We start from the raw sequence: 21,097 nt of genomic DNA on the forward strand, positions 1-21,097 counted from the left end.
TGCCCATCCCTGAACTGAATCATAGCCATAAGACAGAGCAAGTTATTAAAATCACCTCATAAGGGAGACATACCTAAACACACAAAATTAGACACATCAAAGATAATTGCTCTGGTTTGTTTTCAAAATCGTTTTTCTTTTTCAAATAAAGATACGATCAACACGATCAGTGAACAGCTGTTTCTCTCAATACAAATGCCCATCAAGGCACATATAATGGGAGTTGCACTTGGCTGGAACGTCCATCAACGAAGTTGATGGATGAAGAAATAAAGAGCTGAGAGTGGGGGCTGGGGAGGCATTGTTAGCAATGATGCTGAAAGTTCCTGACACACTGAAAGGCCAATTCATCATTTAGTCGTTCCTTTAAACAGATAGTTTGCGTCCAATTAGGCTAGATTATCCATGGAACATGATGAATGATTAAAAGTTTAGGCTGACAATTTGTGTTTTATATAACACCGTAGTGCACATTAATATACAGTTGGTTAAAAGGTTTCAGGTGTCATCCGTCTTTTATAAAATGAACGGTGTGATAAAAATGATCACTCACTGACAGCGTTCTCCTCACACAATCTTATTTAGTCTGTTTGCTCTGCCTTGATCAGGACACAATGTAAAATGTAGGTGAACGCTGTTTGTTCCATATTCAATCCAGGAAGAATCAATGATTCAAACCCTTAAATGATTGAATTGAGAAACTGAAGATGGTACACTAAGTGTATTCCAAGATTCAATTGGGCAAAGTTGTGCTCTAACTAGAGATTTAAGACAAAAAAAAGACAATTAGTTTATGTATGACTATTTTTTATTATGCATGATATCAATCCAAGCTAATTGATACACAGCAAAACTGTTAATTGCAGGCAATAGCATTCATTTCAACTTCATAAACTTCAGGGCGGAAAGTCGCAAAGGGCGGCGTAACTTTCTATACAATTTTCTTTCAAACTTTTAGAGATTTTCGTGGCTTGGGTCTCGAGCATGTTCATCTTCCCCCAAGTCATGAAGACGGCTGTAAGAACAACAGCAGCAGCATTAGTCCCTCGGGAACCAGCAAATGCTTGAGGCAGAAGGCGGCGAGGTCAATCAAATGAAAGGCACACTAATCCTCCATCATCATTGTCTTCTTCACGGAAGCAAATCTTCCCACGTCTCACGAGTTAAGAACCACTTCAGGTTCTGGGTTTCTTCTTGCTGACCTTCTCCACGGTGGTCTCCACCACCAGGGCCGTCTCCTCGTAACCCTTCACCTTGTTGTCGCCGGACAGCCTCTCCACCGTCTCCAGCACCTCCACCTTCTCGTAGCTCAGGGTGTCCGGGTGGTAGCTGCAGGTGGGAGGGCTGCCGGGCGTGGGACGGCGGCCCCTAGGCCCGGTCGGAAGGGTATCCCCCGGGGAAGGGTAGGGGCCTGCTGGGTGAGGAGCGGGGCCGGGGCTTGGGCCGGGGCCGGGGCCAGGGCCGGGGGCAGGAGTTGGCTCGGGGTCCTTGGCCTTTGGGTCTCCGTTTTTACCCTTGCCTCTACCGCCACCTCCATTACCTCCACCTCCTCCGTCCTTTCCCTTGCCGCCGTTGTCGCCCTTCCTATCTCCGCCACCAGAGGGCAGGGTGGGGTCGCTGGGGCCGGGCGTGGGCATGGGCATGGGCGGGGGTGGAGGCTGGGGGTAGGTGGGTCCACCGGGCCCGTAGGGCGGGTCGTAGGGGGGCATGAACATGCCGTCCCCGGCGGTGACAAAGACGTGGCCGCCGGAGGGAGAGGAGGTGCAGAAGCAGGGGTCCATGTAGCTGGCGTCCCCCGTCACCAGGACGTAGCGGCCCTTGGTGTAGAAGTCGGCGATGGGCTCAGGCCTGCGGTACTTCCTCATCCGGTCGCGCACGATGTTGCAGAGCGTGTCGAACGCCTTGCTGAGCTGGGCGCCGTCGGGGACGTCCTGGGGGGACACCCGCGCCCCAGGCACGGAGCCGGTGCTCTGCTCCGTCCTCTTCACCACCTCATCCTCCCCGCCGGCGGTGTCTCCGTGGGAGGGGGCACCGGGACGGTCGTCCTGGGAGTCGGCCACGTCTCTTGGGCCGAGCTCCTTCTTTTTCTGCACCTTCTTGGCCAGGTTCTTCTGGCGGGGTTTGATGGTGGTGATGTCCTGGATGGCCTGGGTGAGGTCTGGGGGGGGGATAGAGGTCAGAGGGCATCGTGACGTCTGGAGGGGACAACCCTCAGCGTGAAACCTTTCAATGTGTTGCGTGGAATTATGGGCTGTATCGATATGGGGAATTTGGCTGACATTTATGGGTGACGTAAACTACTTCCACTATTTCTTATTAATTATAGACATACAATTGACATTCCAATTGCAGATTGCATTCCAAATGTGTTGGGTTAAGATTCTGTACCGACCAATAGTTGCTTTGTATTTGTATAAATATTGGAATTTGTATCTGCGAGGAGGAGAGCACTTTTTTCGAAATATATTACCATGTATAAGGGAAATCATATACTTATGTTTTGAATAAAAAACGTTACGTTTTATAGAATGAGTTACCTCATCTCTCATCAATCCTGTGTGTGGCATGCAAGTATGTTTGTGTCTTGGGTATAGAAATTGCATTTAGGTTTTTGCACATGTCAGACTACATTTCGTACATTTCCTACACTATCCGCCGAGACACTGAACACTTTGCCTCGAGTGGAGGCTGAATTTCTAAGAACTTGATGAAGCCGAGTGGGCCGACGACACAATAGCCGGTGATTTGAATGTTTAATGAATAGAGATGATGATGACAGCACATGACCCCCGCCGTGTTGGTAAACTCACCTCTCCCTCGGCTGGGCGCCGTGGGCGCGTGCGTGTTGCAACAATTAGTGGTGAACAGGGTAATGGGTGTGCCAATTATCGCTGAGTTCAACCTGCAGAGATCAGAACAGGTTCAACCATACAACAAAGGTTATAGCCAGGGGAAGGGGATCCCTAGGTACTGTAATATTAATTATTTATACAAAGTAAAAATAAAAGAGAATGTTTATACAGAAAAACAGAAAAATTTAAAAGCATGAACTGAATATGAGGAACAGCTTGATGTGGAAGTGACTGTGGTACAGCACTGCCATCTGTTGGCGGACATAAGGAAATACACCTGTGAACTAGTAAACGGAGTGTGCTCGGTTGAAGTCTTCAACTATGTGTTGATTTTTCTGGTTATGCGTTTTCCAGATATTGTCTATAGATTAGTACGCTCATTGTTAATCAAATATGTTTACAGTGTATCACTGACACCTCCTTAAGGGGAGCAGTATCCCACACTTAACAATAACATCATGTAACATTTATTTACCACTATCTTGGCCTAATCCCCATGCTTATTCCCCCTGTGTCTCGATTTTCAAATGTGGGTCACCTTGATTACTCTTGATTTCTGATTATGTTTACCTGTGTTTCTGCATGTTTCTCAGTATTTATTTTCATTCTGACCTCATTGCTGTGCGCTTTGTTCTAACAAACGACAGGCCTGTTGCCTGTCAAGTTGTTGAATCCCTATGATGGTTTCACCCTAGACAACCATGAACCAGGAACCCCTGCGCTCCGTCTGAACATGGATGAACACACGTTGCTATGGAATCACACTCTGTCACCACCGCAGATGGCTGGGGACAGATCCACCACTGGCTTCTTCAACCACTTTGAAATGATGAATCGTCCTATTTTTTAAAGAATCCTCTGTACTGAAGCATGTGTCCTCTGGAAAAACTCACTGTTCCTTTGTTGATATGCTGCGAAACAAACATCTAAATCCATTTATTGTATTGTCGGTTTAAATTGTGTGCGGCCATGTTTGGAGTGCCGTGCTCAAACATTGGATGTGAACAATCAAGGATGTAGCGGCTAAACCTGATGAAGCTTCACAAGAAGTGGATCAAAATGTTTGTTTCGCAGCGATCCAACCATACATTTCTTTAGCGAGGACGTGTGCCTGAGCACAGTCTGTACTTTGACGTCTTTGAAGTTCTCAACATCTGCGTTGCCGACGGTGACGGACTGCAGCACTGTGTGTTCAAACATGTTAAAAGGAGCGCAGGAGGAACTTATGGGGCTGATGTCTTACTCTGTTCTGTTACGATTTAACCATAAGTAGCCAAGAATTAAGTAGCCAAGATAACTAAACTATTCATGTTATAATGACCCACAAACAAAATATTACAGATCTGAATTATTAAACAGCAAATGTCTGGTATTTGTACTTGGGCCTTTTCAGTTGCCACACCATCCCTCTGGAACTCCCTCCCAAGCACATCCGACAGGCTAGCACACTCCCATCATTTAAACAGGCCCTAAAAACCCACCTTTTCAAGATCGCTTTCAACACATGACCTCCTTGCCTTCTCTCCCCTCCCCTTCCTAGTCTTACCTATTTCAGTTTTTTAGCTACCTATTTTTGTCCTATTTTATCTTTTTATCTTTCTATTTATATACGTTATTATTAAATTATTTCATTCTGTCTTCACTCTGTTAAGCGACTTTGAGTATTTAGAAGAGCACTATAAAAGTTGAATGTATTATTATTATTAGGGGACTAGTCCCCTATTGTTTCTGTAACGTTTTTTTTTTCCCTCAAATTCTGTAAAAGTCATACTGCAGCCTATACCGTAAGTCGAAAACTCTTGACATTCTCAGGTATGGTTACCAATAACACCTCTACCCATAAACCCACATTTGTGGTACTGTATTATATCTATTGTAAAAAATCATGAACTAGCCTTATTTCTCCTCACCAGATTGACCTGGACTCAAAATTATTTCAGAATATTAATCTCTAGAATCAAATGCATTTATAAAACCCTGAAAAAAGCCCTAAAAATGTTTACTTTTCCCACAATTTCATATTAAAGCTAAACATGATAAAAAGATTCACAGGCTACAAAAATAATCAAAAGCTACATAACATCTTTAGACCAAGCCTCACAAAAATCATTGAACAGAATTTGTTTGATTTAGTTCCATTTAAGAAATATTGGCCAATAAAGTTGGAGCAGTTAGCCCATTTTTATTATATGACCATTTTGTTAATGTATAAAAAAAACATATGACTATTATTAGGTGGATACCAATACCCCCCACTACCCATGCACACAAATTGTGGTACTGCACCCAAAGGTGGCGCTATTTAAAAAAATATATGAACTACCCTTATTTCTCCTTACTAGATTGACCTGGGCTCAAAATTCTTTCATCATATTAATCTCTAAAATCAGATGCATCTTCACCCTGGTCTTCTGCTCTAAAAATGTTTACTTTTCCCACAATTTCATAGAAAAGCCAAACGTTCACAGTCTCAACCCATTTTGCCTATATGACCATTTTGTTATTGTATAACTACTATACGGCTATCATTAGGTGGTTACCATTGACAGTGCAAATTTTCAGAAAGCCGTTAATTCTCTTGTGAATGTGTGCTTGGAGTTTTCTTGATGTTGTGTGCTTATCAATCGACATTTTCACGATGTCAAAGATGCTTCATGAATTTCAGTGGCTCAACGGGATAATGTCGTGTACTGGTGATCCTTAGGTTGAGAGTTCGAATCCTGATTAGATCATTAAGAATAAGCTGAACTTGTCCTCTTGTCATTGCCACTCATTTAAGAAACACAACATTGAACAGCACCTGAAATTCATCAGGCAAGCAACATTCCGGCTCATTATTTTCCAAGAATCAGACTGCCAAGACACAGTATGGCATTAAGGGGAGATATGACATTAACAGCGTCATATTTATATTTCTTCCGTTAGTGTTCCTGACTACAAATGTTTAATTTCCCCAGAATTTCAAAGATTTTCAGGTATATGCTTTGAAGAAAGCCCTCAATTCACTTGAGAAATATGTGCTTTGAGTTTTCTGGATGTTGTGTGCATATCAATAGACACTTTGACCATGTGAATAAGGCTGCAGTTCAGGCTTATAAGTGGAAGATCTTTCCTTAAATATGACAATTATATGTTATATTTATATATCTGCCATTAGTGTGTTCTTGACTTTTAATTTTGCTCGGACCCCGTTAATCACCGCTTGCGGTTATATTTATTATCATTATTGCTAAATTACCTAAATGACTGTCATCAAATACGATTTGAGACATTTGAGGTAAATCCTCTAATTGACGGATGGCTCCAAAATGACGTTTTCTAATTGCCTGCTGGCAGGGGTTATTCTCAGACCGTTGTCGACCGAGTTCAGCGCTCCTTACCGGTTGTCCTCGTTCTCGATGATCCTCTTGTAGCGGTCCAGCTCGTTCTCCAGGGACGTCTGGTACATGGCCAGGTGGCGGCACTCGCTGGTGTAGCGCTCCAGGGAACGCTCCGCCTCCTCGATGGTCTTGCGCAGCGCCTCGATCTGGTCATTGTAGGCCTGGATCTCGTCGTCGTAGCCGTCCTGTGTGCTCTTGATGGCCTGTTCCAGCGACCCCGTCTGGGGCACAGGGAGTGGTGGAGAGGGAGAAGGGGGGGAGAGATTATGAAGCAATTGTTTTTTTCAGAGTGAAATGATGGGATCACGCGCTCAGCGAGTGACATGAGCCTCTTCCAAACAGTGCAACGGGAGCTGAACTGTCGACTTTCCAGTCAACGTGACTACGTTGTCAAATTAGCTGTCAACTGTCAACTCAACTGTCAACCTAACTGTCAAATTAACTGGCAACTAATAACTTACCTGTCAACCTAACTATGTATTATTGACATTTATCATTTAATAATTTTGCAGATTCAACAGGTTTGGGATTATTATGTTTTTTAGATATATGCCATCAGTGAGCAGGTATAGGGTTACGGTATATTGCCCGAGACTGTCTAAAGGTAGACTCTGGAAACTTTCAGCTACAAGTCAAAAGCCCTATCCACTTGACTATCCTACCCCCATTAACTGTCAACTTAACTTTTAAAACAAAAGGAAGAAGAAATGACCGCCTGTCCTGTTAGTGGGTCTACATTTTAGTGGGCATTCATATTGAATGTCAAACGGCGCCTTAAAACATGTTCATATTAATTGAATAAACACAGGGTGACCATTTTTTCTATAAAACAATTATATTGCACTAATTCGATCCAGACAGTTAGAAAATACATGGCAAAAAACATGAGCAGAGCTAAGAGCTGACATTTGAGCAGACATCAGAACTTTGTCTTTGGGAAATACCTGGAAAAAAGCGACTACCATAAATCAATATCATCAAATACAGAGATTTCATTATTTTGTGTGCAATCCCTGAATGTCAAGCTACCTCACCCCGGTTTATCAAATTGGAATGCTGTGCTATTTTGGTTATCTCTGGTTCCTATAGAGTTAGAAGATCATACATACAGATATTTGTTTGTTGATCTTAAGGATTGCCATCTCTTTGAACTTTGTGTGCGGATGCGTGCGTTGTCTATTTCCACGTATGTGTGGGCTGCGTCGCATGGCAGTGGCTTTTGTCATGGTGACGCACGTGTGCTCATGTCATGGGACCCACCTCTGTCTGTAGGCGTTGCTTCTGCATCTGCAGCTGGCAGATGGCGCTCTTGTACTCCTCCAGCTGGCTCTGAAGCTCCGGAACCCTCCTCTGGGTCAGCAGCCTCTCCTGGTCCTTTACACCACAGGACAGACACACACATTCATGTAGCATGAACGCATGCATGCATGCACAGACACACACAAGCTCACACACACACGCACGCACGCACGGATACAATTGCACGCAGACACATACACATACATATATACACATACACACACATACAGGCACATACACACACATACACACACGTGCACACAAACAGACACGCACACGCACGCACGGATGCACACACACACACACACACACACACACGCATGGATGCACACATACATACACATACACACAGAACAACAGGTGGATTGGATGGCAAAGTAACAGTCTTCAGTGTTTTTCAATCATTTGAATAAACAATGCTAAACCATTCCGGACAACAAAATACTCACGACAAGGAATGGGTACACTATTTAGCCCCGCATATGCGATGAACAAATAAAACATATTTAATAAATAAAATACAACTGGACACGATGACGCTCCACTGTAGTGCAAATTGACAGGAGTAGGCAAACGCGGCTTATGGCAGTCGCCTCATTACGTGGTGTGACAGGCTCTGAGTCATCGTGTCCCTCTCGGTCGCTCTCTAGCTGCAGGGTCAGTGTCGATCACTTAACACTAACACTCAATCACTCACGCTGACACATGCCAAGCACACTCAAACACACACACATGCATAAATACACATGCGCCCACAAACACACACATAAAGTCACCCACATGCAAGGACATACAGGTCACACTGTAAACACACAGAAGCACAAAGTCTCAAACACACACACACACACACACACACACACACACACACACACACACACACACACACACACACACACACACGTGCACAAACACACCCTGTGACATGTGTGTGTTTGTCTGTGTATTGTTTTTTTGAGTGCACATAAAAATTTTCCAAACACACACACAAAGTCAAATATTAACGTGCACATAAACAGACATACAGTTCCACATCCACACAAACCTAGCTACACACACTGACATTGACAACCGGTATGACCCACCTCGGAGATGCCCATGGACATGTTCTGCAGCAGGGGGGCGGTCTGGTTGATCTGATGCAGTATGTTCACGTACGTCTGGATCTCCGCCAGGTTCTGAAGGACGAGGACATTTAACCAATATGCTACTGACTAGTCGTTTAGTCGTTTAACAGAGGCTTTTATCCCCATGGTGACTTCTTGTTATTATGGAGCAGCTGGGGATTAGGCTAGAGACAAAAGCTCATGGACATGTCTACAGGTACACTGTGGACTGTACAACATTTCACTGTAAAATTACAGTAGTTTTGCCAGTAAGGTACTCAGCTTGCTGGCTGTAATCTCAACATACAGGATACCGCTGTAATATTAAAGCAATATACTGGCAGCAAAATGATAAGGCTTGTACCGTTCGACCCCTTGGAGTCTTCTTCATCTGACATTTCATTTGTGTAGATAGCATGTCATGAAAAAGATTGTTTAAAGCATGTGAGCATTCAGCTTCTAGCGGAAGTAAACCGGATATGTTGGAAACACTTAGACAAATAGACGGGGGTGCCGACTCACAAACGGCCGATATAGATATATATATTTTTTTATCGATTAATAATTTTAAACGATTGGCACTCTCGCGCCCCTAACACCGCTCGACTACGAGAGCTTTCCATTTTAACAAACAGAACACATAACCAATACAGGGATTATCCCACCACCCTAAGCATCTCGGTGGCAGTGCCCCAATTTCCCCCGACTCCACCTTCACCTGGGTGTACACTAATTACTGCACCCTGTCTAATGTCGCAAACGCAAAGGACCAAGGAAGACACTAGAAGGTGACTAATCCGAACCCTCCCAGGATCCTTTATGGCACTCAGAACCGGCATCCACGCCCACGGTTGCCACACTATTTTAGAAGGTAGAATATTTTAGAAAGCTAATATCAACATTTTAAAAGTTGCCATAAGTTTTGGAAGTAGTTAGGTCGAAGTAGTAGCAAAAGTGGAGCACTGCTTGCAACACTCAGGTAATTATATATTAAATATTAGCTCACCGTTATCTCGCCATATGAGAGATAATGGATAACAGAGATAACAGATTTTGTATTAACTAGATAAATACAAATTTCACCAGAATGTTCACAAAAGGACCCAACCGACATATTTAGATACAGCAGCCTGATACGGTTTTGACCTCGTCTGTTCTCGGTTGTGAAGCTCATAGCAGAGAACAGACAAAACAGGACAGAAACGAGACTAGCAGCATAGAGGGAAGTGCAAGGGTTTAAGGATTTTCAATATAGTTAATATGATTCATGCGAGAAAGGGCTATCGTACTTTCAAAAAATATTCACATTTGGATTGGCATTGTGTCATCGGACTCAATAACTATGAGTTTACTTACGTACCATTAACATTCAGGGCCATCAGCCCCATAGAAATATCTGTGAGACGGTGGAATATTGCCTTAAAATTTCAAATAACTATTGTGGCCCCTAGCCGCTTATTTCCATAACATGCACTTCAGACATTTCAGGTCCATTTGCCCAAAAATAGAATTTAGTTGAAAGGAAAATCAAAGGATTCTTTATGACGTGAAAAGCATTTGAATTATTGCAATAATCCCTAGTCTCTATTTGTGTATATCCAGGCCTTTTGCGAACCCCCTTGCAATATAGAAACCATAACTCTGTTGTTCCTCACATTTTGTTGATCCAACTCCCACTGTTCCCACATTTCGAGGTCCCTTGGGAGTGCACACACATTTTTCGCCCCGCGTTGCCCTTTTATTTACGTTGGCAGTCACCGCGCATGACAGGCAGGAAAACATACATTACCATGTGAATCCATGTATCCCCTCATGCTGCTTTGATTAACTCGCTGAGGACAAACGTCCCCAGCCCCACACAGACTGTAACGGTTTTTATTATTGCTGTGGAGGTTATTATGGTGTTGGTCATGAAACACACTTCAACTGTCTTTTTCTTTCCTTTTGATGTGTAAAGGCAAGACGCCTGTTCACTGAAACCCCTTTCATCTACCCCTCTTCCCCACGTATTGCACAGAACAGAGTAGTGTACAGGGTGCTCTGGTTCTGTACTACCAGTAAATCCCAAGAGCACCCTGTTCTGTACACTGTTCTGTTCTGATCCTGAGAGAGAAGGACAACATCTAAACCCTACCACAACTCATGGTATCTTTATCCAGGTTCCTCCTTTAGCATGACACCAAATCCATTACATGACGTGGATAAGTTCATGCTACAGCAAGTGTGAGCAATGCCGTTGTAAAACCTGCACAACCCTGTGAAAATCTGTTATTAATGTTGCTGTGATTTGGTTTCCACGTTTCTCCATTTGTCAGAACCTCTCCAATTTAACCTCAATGGGCATCAAATCAATTGGCTAATATCACCTTGTATGCATCTTTGTTTTTAACTTGGTTTTAACACCTCATTTAACTGTCCCCATGTTGCGAGATCAGGGGCAGAAAAATGATAACTAAACAAATCTCTCACGTGTGCCTTAGCCTCGTAAGACCATCCTTATCTCTTCAGTAAACGTTCTGTTTCCCTTTCATCCTTCTTTTGTATTACAAGTCTAATCAGCACTCAGCACTGGGGGGGCGGAGTTGAAGTTCATGACGATCAAGGCGTGCAACCGTCTGCCCAATTTCCAAAACAATGGCGGGGCCCGAGGAAAGGGTAGATATTGACAGAGCAATCAAAGCCGTTTTATATGAAAAGGGCCTGATAACGATGTTTAAAGGTTACATAACTTAGTATGGAAGGCTTTTCTGAGAGCAGAATATGTTTTTGCTTTACTTCCAACCACCGGATTTGAAGAAGAGGGCAAGAGGGAAGCATTTAATCTGATTGGCTGGAGTTTTGAACAACATAAGGTTGCGCCCATAACCGGAAATCGATTGCCGCCCAGCCAAGGCCAGACTGATATTCATTGCGAAATGTCTGTATCTGTATGATATTCCACTGACCTTCTTGTGCCTGTCTCTGGTGGACAGAATGTCATCCTGAAGGAACTGATTCTGGATCTGATGCTCCAGGTTCCCCAGCAGAGCCTGATCCGCCTCCTACCAGGAGGAGAAAGGGAGGAGAGGAGAGGGGAGGAGGAGGAGAGGAGAGGGGAGGAGGAAGAGGAGAGGGGAGGGTGGGAGGAGGAAGAGGAGAGGGGAGGTTGGGAGGAGGAGGAGAGGGGAGGGTGGGAGGAGGATGAGAGGAGAGGGGAGAAGGAAGAGGAGAGGGGAGGGGAGGAGGAGGAGGAGAGGGGAGGGGAGGAGGAGGAGGAGAGGGGAGGGTGGGAGGAGGAGGAGGAGGGGAGGGTGGGAGGAGGAGAGGAGATGTGAGGGTGGGAGGAGGAGAGGGGAGGGTGGGAGGAGAGGAGGAAGAGGAGAGGGGAGGGTGGGAGGAGGAGGAGAGGGGAGGGTGGGAGGAGAGGAGAGGGGAGGAGGAAGAGGAGAGGGGAGGGTGGGAGGAGTAGGAGAGGGGAGGGTGGGAGGAGAGGAGAGGGGAGGAGGAAGAGGAGAGGGAAGGAGGAGGGGAAGGAGAGGTGGAGGAGAGGATGCAAAGATTTTGAGAGGATAAAGGAGAAGGAAGAACAGGGATAGGGGTGTAGAGGGGAGGATAAGATGAGGAAGAGAGTTAATTAGAGGAGAGGAGAGGAGAAAGGACGGAAAGGAAAGGAGGAAAGGGGGGGAGGAATTGGAAAGGGGAGAAGAAAGGAGGGGTTGAGAGGAGATGAAAGATAAAAGTTATGAGGAGAGAAGATGAGTATATAAGAGAGACAGAAAGGTAGAGCGGAGGAGAACAGACTGTATTGAACTACTTTCTTTATTTTTAATTGGAATCGTTACGGCTGATGTGACTACTCATATCAGATCTAGTTATTTTATCAGATGCATTGATTCCAAGCCTAGTTTAATAAACACAACCTTACCTTATTAAGCTGTTCCAGAGTGCTCCTGAGCTGTTCTTGATACTCGCATTCGTTCCTGTATCTAGAGTACAGAAAATCCAAATCACATTTTTTGCTCAAAACAAGAACAAATACAATCACATTGTGAATTTTAATAGCGGTAAGCTATGAATGTTTGACAGTTGTATGATTTATATATGTGTGCTTGTACGTGCATGGGCAGGCATGTGTTTGTGTTAAAGTGCTCAAGCTTTCCCGATGGCGTAAGAGGTCTAGACAAGAATTTAATCGCCATGTCTTTTAGAAGCATTATTTGTTGAATCATCTTTATATCTCAACAGCAATCAACAAGTCTAATATTCTGACCAAAGGTTTATAAATCTGAGCGTATTTGGCTGTCTCAGGCCTGTAATAAGCCTGCCCAAACGATTGGATGGCCTATTTTTCTACCTACATACCCAGCCACCTGTGTGCACTCTGCCTGTGTACTCATTGCGCAGGACCAGAGCCTTCCACAAGGCTGGGCAGACCTATGCTAAAGCTACAAAGCTAGTCATGTGTTTTTCGGGAGTGGCTTTTGAGGGATGCCCTGAAGTGTGGGATCGGTTTTATTCAGTTGGAGACTTTAAAGATCTAGTTTACTCCGGCAGGTTTCTCAGAATCGCCTACTCAAGCTTTAATTGTCGTCCTTGGGCAAGGGGTCCGATACCTTCTCAATCAACACAGACTTAATCACAAGAAATGTAGTAATCTATCTCTTCGGCTTGACCTGAACGTGGCCTTAGTCGGTCGATATCCTTTTACAATCCTCATTATTGGAGCAGTTGCTATGTGTTACTTCTGAAGCTACACAAACAGCTACGTACTGTTTCCCTGAGTACCTTGCACCTCATTTTTGAAGATTTGTTATAATAACCATTTGTCGCCGTCAGTATGAATAATAGAGAACCAATAGAGTGTTATATAGTCTATTATTTCCACTGCTCTGTGTTAAAACGTATGAGCAGATTGGGTTGTCCTTAACATTGTTTTATACATCATTTATTACATCAGAAACCTATAAGAAACACATTTTAATTGCAGAAAGAAATCCTGATAAAAGAGGTGTTTTGCTTTAGTTAATAAAATGTATAAAAAAAACATTGATGACATTGTGCAATGGTATTTATCACTGAGATGTCTATCCTAGTCTCTCAACAAGTGGTTTAAGAGTTACAAATCTTGAACTTGTACCCTTTCTCACCCACTTACTTGCTCGTGTACTCATCCAGCATGCGGCACGCATCCTTCAGCTCGCGCTCCAGCTTGGCGTGCTCGTTGGACAGCTCGCGGATGCGCTGGCGGTTGACGTCGATCTGCTCCGTGAAGGCCTCCTCGAGCCCGCTCACCTCCTCCATGCGCTGCAGGGTCTCCAGCTGCTTGCGGAACACGGCGTTGCGCTGCTCCAACACGCGAGCCCGGTTGATGTACCGGGCGAAACGGCCGTTGAGTTCCTGGAGGCTCTCCCAGCCCTGGATGGCCGAGGCCCCGGCGGAGGACTCGTCGCACGCTGGTTCCTCCTCCTCGAAGACATCGGAGCGCTCGTACTTGTCCTTGCGCACTTCGCGCAGGTAACTGGTCTTGAACATGGTGGTGGTTCTCTTCCCCCTTCGCTGGCTGCCTTGGTAAGGTGGTATCCCCGGAGTGCTTGATGCCCTTTTAGCACCGTTAGTGTGTAACAAATCGGGTGCTCGCCCTGAGCTGTCTCATGCTAGACTAAACGCCCCCAGCCCTGGATGCCCGCGAAATAGCCCCCCAAAACACCCACCTCCGTGCGCGGGGTGACAGGGTAAGCGATGCGTGCCTGGGTCTTTCCAGTTTGGGTACCATTGTGAATGGCTTCACAAAAGCCTTTTTTCACTGATGACAAAGCAGAACGACAGAAACGATAACAAACAAACTGGGAGGACAAAAGAGCACTGCTGTTGAGTGAGATGTCCACTGTGAAGGTCTTTATTTTGTTCAATGGATGTGGTTTTCTAGATCCGTTTTGATTTAGATTGATGGCAGTTTATTACCCGAAAACATGCATGGGATGCACATTGGATTGAGGAATTGCTGTGAGTCACTGCTCGGTAGGCATCAAACGATTCTCATTGTACTGGAAAATACTCGATTGTTGTACCTGAGACAATGACAGGCTAAAAGGGAAAACAAACAGGATGCATATAGGCTATATAGGCCTTAAAAGGAGTGAAGCCTATTACAACCTTTTAAAAGTCGTTTAGGGCTCTGACATTAGGCAGACTTTTTGTATTAAGTTCCCCAAATACTGTCAATGTTTACCAGGGGCGTAGGAATGAGTTTAACATTGGGGGGGGGGGGGGGGGGACACATCGGAAACCTGACAGATCCGGTATAATTTTTAGGTGGGACAAATGCGCCTGTCTCCAATATTGGAGGGGACACGTCCCCTCCGTCCCCCCCGGTTCCTACACCCTTGATGTTTACATTATTGTATTGTTTTTCTGACACTGTTTATTATTTATTATATGACTACCACTATTCATAATATTTTTTGCATACATTTTTATATGTATTTGTTGTAGCAGTAGTAAAAGTTGTAAAACTGATTCTAAACTATCTTATTAGACCAATTGTTTCAACAACTTTATATGGAGCAGACTCAGAGAAGAGACTACTTGGACAGAGGATTGTTCCCCTCACCTCTCTCTCTCTCTCTCTCTCTCTCTCTCTCTCTCTCTCTCTCTCTCTCTCTCTCTCTCTCTCTTTCTCTCTCTGGGAGAGCAATAATAGCTCTATTCAGGGTGTCTGAATAGAGCTGTGTGTCACATGGTGTTGCTCTTAAATGCTTTCATCACTCGCATGGCTCTAGAAAAACCTGCAGGCTCAGGAACAGCAGTGTGACTGGTAAGGACGCCACACACAAAAACAGTTTATGTGCATGTCGACCATTCTATCGTTCTATCTATACACTTGTCTTTATTATTTATCTACACCTTTGTAAACTTCTCGGCCGCATAGATCCATCAATCTACGCATCTATAAGTCTGCAGTGCCCATCAACCTCGGTACATGTCTATTAGTAAACACCTCTCAATACCTGTGTTCATGTCTAGGAGTAAGACACTGTTCTATACACATATGTACATTTCTAGCACTTATTCTGGCTATCCACCTCTGTGGCTTAGATGGGCTCCTCTGACACAAAAACACAGGATGATGATCTTTAAACTGTTTTATTGTCGAGCAATATGACACACAGCAGGTCCATGCTTCAATGTCAGAGATCTCAGTGTGGGTGGTTAAGGCTGGCCTGACATTTGTGCAACGAACGCACAAGGAACCACAGGTGTGCAGCCTCACATAGCCCCAGAGTCAAATCGGTCTGACTCTGGCCATATTATGTATATTGTATATTATTAAGTTGCATAATAATATAAATGGCTGGTTTAAGCAGCCTCACTTGGTTAGAGAAGCATCCCCTTACAGTCAGCCCCTTTCTATCAGCACCTATAAACATTTCAGCTATCTACCTATAAACATCTCTAGTGGTAAGACCCCATCATATCTACCCCTTTGATAATTTCTACCACATATTCTATCTACCTATGTACATGTCTATCATTGTGTTCATAGCTATGTGAAAGCAACCTATTCTACCTACCACCTCTACCAGTTATTCTATATACTGTACATGACTATTAGTAAGCATTAATTATATCATCTTAATTAACCTTGTGCATGCACACATTTATCTCCAAAACTACCTTCAGTTCCGTGTCTTCAAGTAATTTTGAAATTAAGTAAAAAAATGAAAAGTTACAAATATTCACATTGACCCCAGATGTGTTTAAAAACCTCAGCATTTGTACTCTGATGCTTCATAGGCCTGAGGCCGACCAATATGCCATCTGTGTGTCAGTATTTGTCGTTTTCCCACAGGCCCACGGAAGGGGATCAGCAAAGTTAGTTTGTATGTGCCCCTATACCCCAACCACAGGTATCCAAAATACGAGCTTCGTCATCCTGATGTGCTGCTGAGTTCAACGAGCAGATATTCAAACATACCTCCGTCTGCAGGAGCAATCTCATGGAAACACAATCCGGATGACAGTGGGGGCAGACTGATCAGCGGGGACCACGGATAGTGTAACCATTCATTAGCACACATGTCATCGGAAATAGTGAACTTTCAAAAATCACAAAGACTTTAGATTAACAATCTAAAGTCATTGCATTTCACATATTTAGCATGGTATTTGTTTTTGATCAATTGCTGGAGGCAAGGATCTGTAAGCGCATAATTAGCTTACAGCAAACACAAGCTCTGCCAGCACTTATACATTTTTCCCCTTTCAGTCTTGTTTTCCAGCCCAGGCTCTGTGACGTCTCCCCACAGAAGTGTACAAAGCATTATGGATCTCAACACAGGTTTCCAGCAATAAAAATGAAATGACTTTGTCCAGCACATGCAGTTGCGGTCTGGAAGTTCCTCTTTGCATGCAACCTGTTGGAGCATAAATCAGAGTGACCAGCATGAGGCTGCACCAACCCAAAGAGAAATTGGAACAGAGTTATTACGTTGTGAGTTGTTAAATATGAGATCATTTTTTCCTCTGTTAGGATGATTGTGTAGGATGCCTGTGGAAAATTAATACTGCCGGAAAAAAAAGCCTAGAATAATTTAACTCAAACACACACACACACACACACACACACACACACACACACACACACACACACACACACACACACACACACATACACACAGTGCCCCCCCCCCGCCAACCCCACTGAAACCATCGAGATGATGCTGGCATCCATCCACAACAGATCCAAAACTATTATAAGTGAATTCATATCCCCTGAAAAATGTTTGCATTTCTTGTGTGCCTCAAAGTTTGCCAATGTCAGTAATTTGGACGTCAGATTCACTCGGTTGTCTTTTTAAAAGGGCCATGTCATTCTATTCTCATGGCCTGTGAGGCGAAGAAAGGAACCCAACACCGCCTGACTGGCTTCTCTCTACCCCCCTCTGTTCCCGTGTCTTACCAGGCGTTGTAAATCGCTGGCCCAGATGAGATTAGAAGACTGTCTGCCATTGGAAATGAAAGCCCAGTATTTATCCTTCCCTTCGGGTGGTTTGGGTCGCAACGCAAGTACCGCCTCTCCTGCTTCTGGCCCCAGCTAGACCAACAAGGGTAATGTTGTTATTTAGAAGGTGAAAAAATGATCACCCTCTGAACTTTCATTTTTGGCTTGTGCTCATTTAGTCCTTCCAATTATTATGTTCTGATTCTCCTCAAATCTCATGATGAACTGTAATAAAAAACACTATTATATTATTGTATTATAACTCTTTTCATTTTTACATAACTGGCACCCCATTGATGGGTTCGTCTTCCGTCACAAGGTTTCTTCCGGACCTTTCTCCCTGTTCTCTTAATGATTAGACCACTATGAAGCCTTTGAGACTGTTTGACGTGATAACCTGATGCGCCAGATGGTTCGTGACAAAGAACCATCTGGGAAATCATCCTTGGGAATTCTTTCGAAAAGGGCAGGCGCTCTAATCAAAGTACTGTGCAGGTAATTGTATCAAACATCTGTCTATCACTATCTATCACGTATAACATTGATAAAGAAGTAGGCCTACTTCAAAGGACACTTGATTGTTCCGATCCACTGGTTCAACCACAAGTGCAAATCCAGCCACCTTGCAAGGAACGCAATGAGAAGGACAATCAACATTTTTCACAGAGACGCCGTCCTTGGACCAACACAGGTATTGTTCATGACACTTATTATGTGTCTGCTGAATTTAGTTAACAGTCCACGGGTAGGAGAGTAATATTCATCAGTGTAGTCTACGACCTGAGCCCTGGTAGCAGTTGCAGACATTAGAGCTACACCAAATAGTCTAATACTAACCAAACTTGGCTGAGAACCAAACCCCAAACACCTATTTGGTATGCTTTGCAGATGACTCTAGGTGAAATGTTAATGCCTGCATAACCTCTTATTGGCTCATATGGTCACCCGAGCGGTACCTGCTTATTCAGCCTGGAAGCAACACATGTCCACTGGTGTGACAGGGCTACTGGTTCCCTTGTAAACGCCTCTTCAATTCAATTCAGACAGTTGTTTCGGATCTGTTGATAAACAATAAGAATGCTTGAAATGGCATGTCAGTTAAAGAGAGGCAGTCGTCGAATGCTAACCAATCAAAGGAGCTTTGTTCTCATTTAAAGACATTGTACCCCGAACATGAAGGGGAGGGTAGATGAAGTGACAACAGTAGTTAAAGGAAACTGAGGGTTTGATCCTTCAAGGAACTTTTGTTGGAAAATAATAGGCTGTTTGCAAACAACCTTCCCCCCTAAACAATTTTTTAATACAATTTCATAGATTGCCTCTTTTTTGTTTTTCAAATAGGCCTATATATAGGCTTACAACACCAGCTGGAAACTTTTCTGTAAAACCCTTAGGGCAATCTCAATAATATTGTAGTGTCATTAATATTTGTTTCCTAATATTTATATTTTATCTTCTGTGTTCTTTCTTCTTCTTCTCCTTTTTAGTTACACAAACAACGCAACATTGATCGGCTCAGCAGCCATCGTCACCTACCGGTTCTTTACATATTGGATTAGACAGTATGGATCGAGGCTTTTACCCAATCAACTGATAGCAAGGTATCCGAATCTTAGTGCCTGTAGCAGCCAAAGCTAAATCGGAATTCTGGCTCCAGTATTAGGCTGAGACGCTGGATAATGAGACAAGTTATAAGAAATGGCTAATGTACGGTGGGGGTCAAATGAACGCCCTCCCCCGCCCCCCGAACACACAAAAATGAAGAGATGTAGGTGGGTGGCCATCCTCCGAATGAATAAGATACGGGTAGAGATATGCAAATGTCTCCCTCAGGGAAGCAACAGCATCCCGCTCGAAACACAAGCAAGGAGGAGCTGTAGCTTGATTAGTAATGCAGGTGGATCTGCGGCGTCGTACGTTTACAAGGGAGAGGATCGACGCAACTTTTATTTGTCCTTCAGTGGTTCTCCAGAGAGCGTCTGGCTGCTCACAGGACGAGGAAACACATGCATCTCTTCTGCTCTTTATTATTCTACAGAGCTGGATAATGTGTCATATCTAGTGGAGATTACAACAAGGTAAGACACTCGGCATTAGGCCTATGATATATGGCAAAATATGTAACATTTTCTTTAATGTTGCCGATGTTGCTAAATACAGCCTTCCTCTTTCTGAACTCTTTATTTTTACAGAAGTTGTTGAACTCGGACATATTCTTTGTCATAGGTCCCGATCTGCTCTCAGATTTTAAACTGGAATTGCCTTTTTATAATGCTGCCTACACGCAAAATCATGCAATTATGCAGACTATTTGTATCAATGCCTGCGTTAGCCATATTAGCGTACTATCGAAACATTTTGTTCCCTGTCTCAATAAAGTCGATAAGTACATTATTGTTGAGCGCACATCAAATTTGTTAGTCGTTAATTTTTTTTTACAATGCATCCAAGTAATTTTGTCATATTTATTATAAAAAATAAAAGCATTCATTATAAGAGCCCCTCATTTGGTATTTATCCTCGTTTGTTTAGCTCTCAGCGCGTCGAAAAGCCCAACCTACAGCACCTGATTCTCCACTTGATTCTAGGCTAATCATTGTTCTATGGCTAAAGAAAATGAGCTCAGATCACCACCTGTTTTACCTATTTTTTTATGATGACAAACTTTTAATGATAGCATATATTCTACAATCTATTTGTAGACTGCCCTGAACCTATGTTCCTCGTGGGTGAGGAAAACCCTTTACAGTCTGGTTAAACCCAATTAACTTTGCTAATATTTTTGAAGACAAAGCTTTGGAAAGCAACCATTCCGTTTTCTTGGCGAGTTTCTTCTTGTTGAGTAGTGAAAGCTTTCGATTCACTTTATCATGCTTGTTTTCTCTTCTAGCAATCTTTCAGCAGTATGAGTCCATATCACTCTCGCTCTCTCGCCCTCTCACCCTCTCTCTCTCCCTCCTTGTAATTCAGTCTCTGGCTCACACAATATCGTGTGTCCTGTTTCCCTCAATGTCCCCTTCACCTTGTCCCTTTTTATAAGACTGTATGACTCATTGTGAATCACACACAGACACACAGACACACACAAACACACACACACACAAAGACAAACACACAAACGCACACGCAGACGGCCAGTGCGCACGTACACACACACACACACACAAACACACACACACACACACACACACACGTGTCCTCGACGAACAAGTATGCATGAGTATGACATATGAGTATGGTTGAGTATGACAATTTGTATGTAGTTCTGAAATGTAGATTTTTTCTGTTTCAGGTACAGACGCGCCACTTCCTCTCTTGATCTTTGCGTAAAAATGAGAAATTCAAAAGCGTCTCCAAAGTGTCTGCACCATCTCAGTCCAACCTAATTGTCATTCGAGCAGAGAAGACCCAACCCGCTGCCACCGATTGTGGGAGTTGTTTACACTGCAGCATCATTGATCCGAGCCTCATCTGTCAGATATT

The 21,097-nt window shown here is 43.8% G+C and overlaps 1 protein-coding gene across 1 annotated transcript; it reads right to left on the reverse strand.

The window, feature by feature from the left end:
- Positions 1-1,175: 1,175 nt before the first annotated feature.
- bfsp1 (beaded filament structural protein 1) lies at positions 1,176-14,145 on the reverse strand (the record flags this gene model as incomplete). The annotated part of the gene is made up of 8 exons (XM_079729937.1): positions 1,176-2,158; positions 2,811-2,902; positions 6,233-6,453; positions 7,493-7,606; positions 8,614-8,706; positions 11,580-11,675; positions 12,539-12,599; positions 13,769-14,145. The coding sequence occupies 8 exons, from the start codon at positions 14,143-14,145 to the stop codon at positions 1,176-1,178; spliced, it is 2,037 nt and encodes a 678-aa protein (XP_079586063.1).
- Between the last annotated feature and the right edge of the window lie 6,952 nt (positions 14,146-21,097).

The sequence above is a fragment of the Pollachius pollachius genome (assembly GCF_949987615.1).
Source record: "Pollachius pollachius genome assembly, chromosome: 2".
NCBI lineage: Eukaryota > Metazoa > Chordata > Actinopteri > Gadiformes > Gadidae > Pollachius > Pollachius pollachius.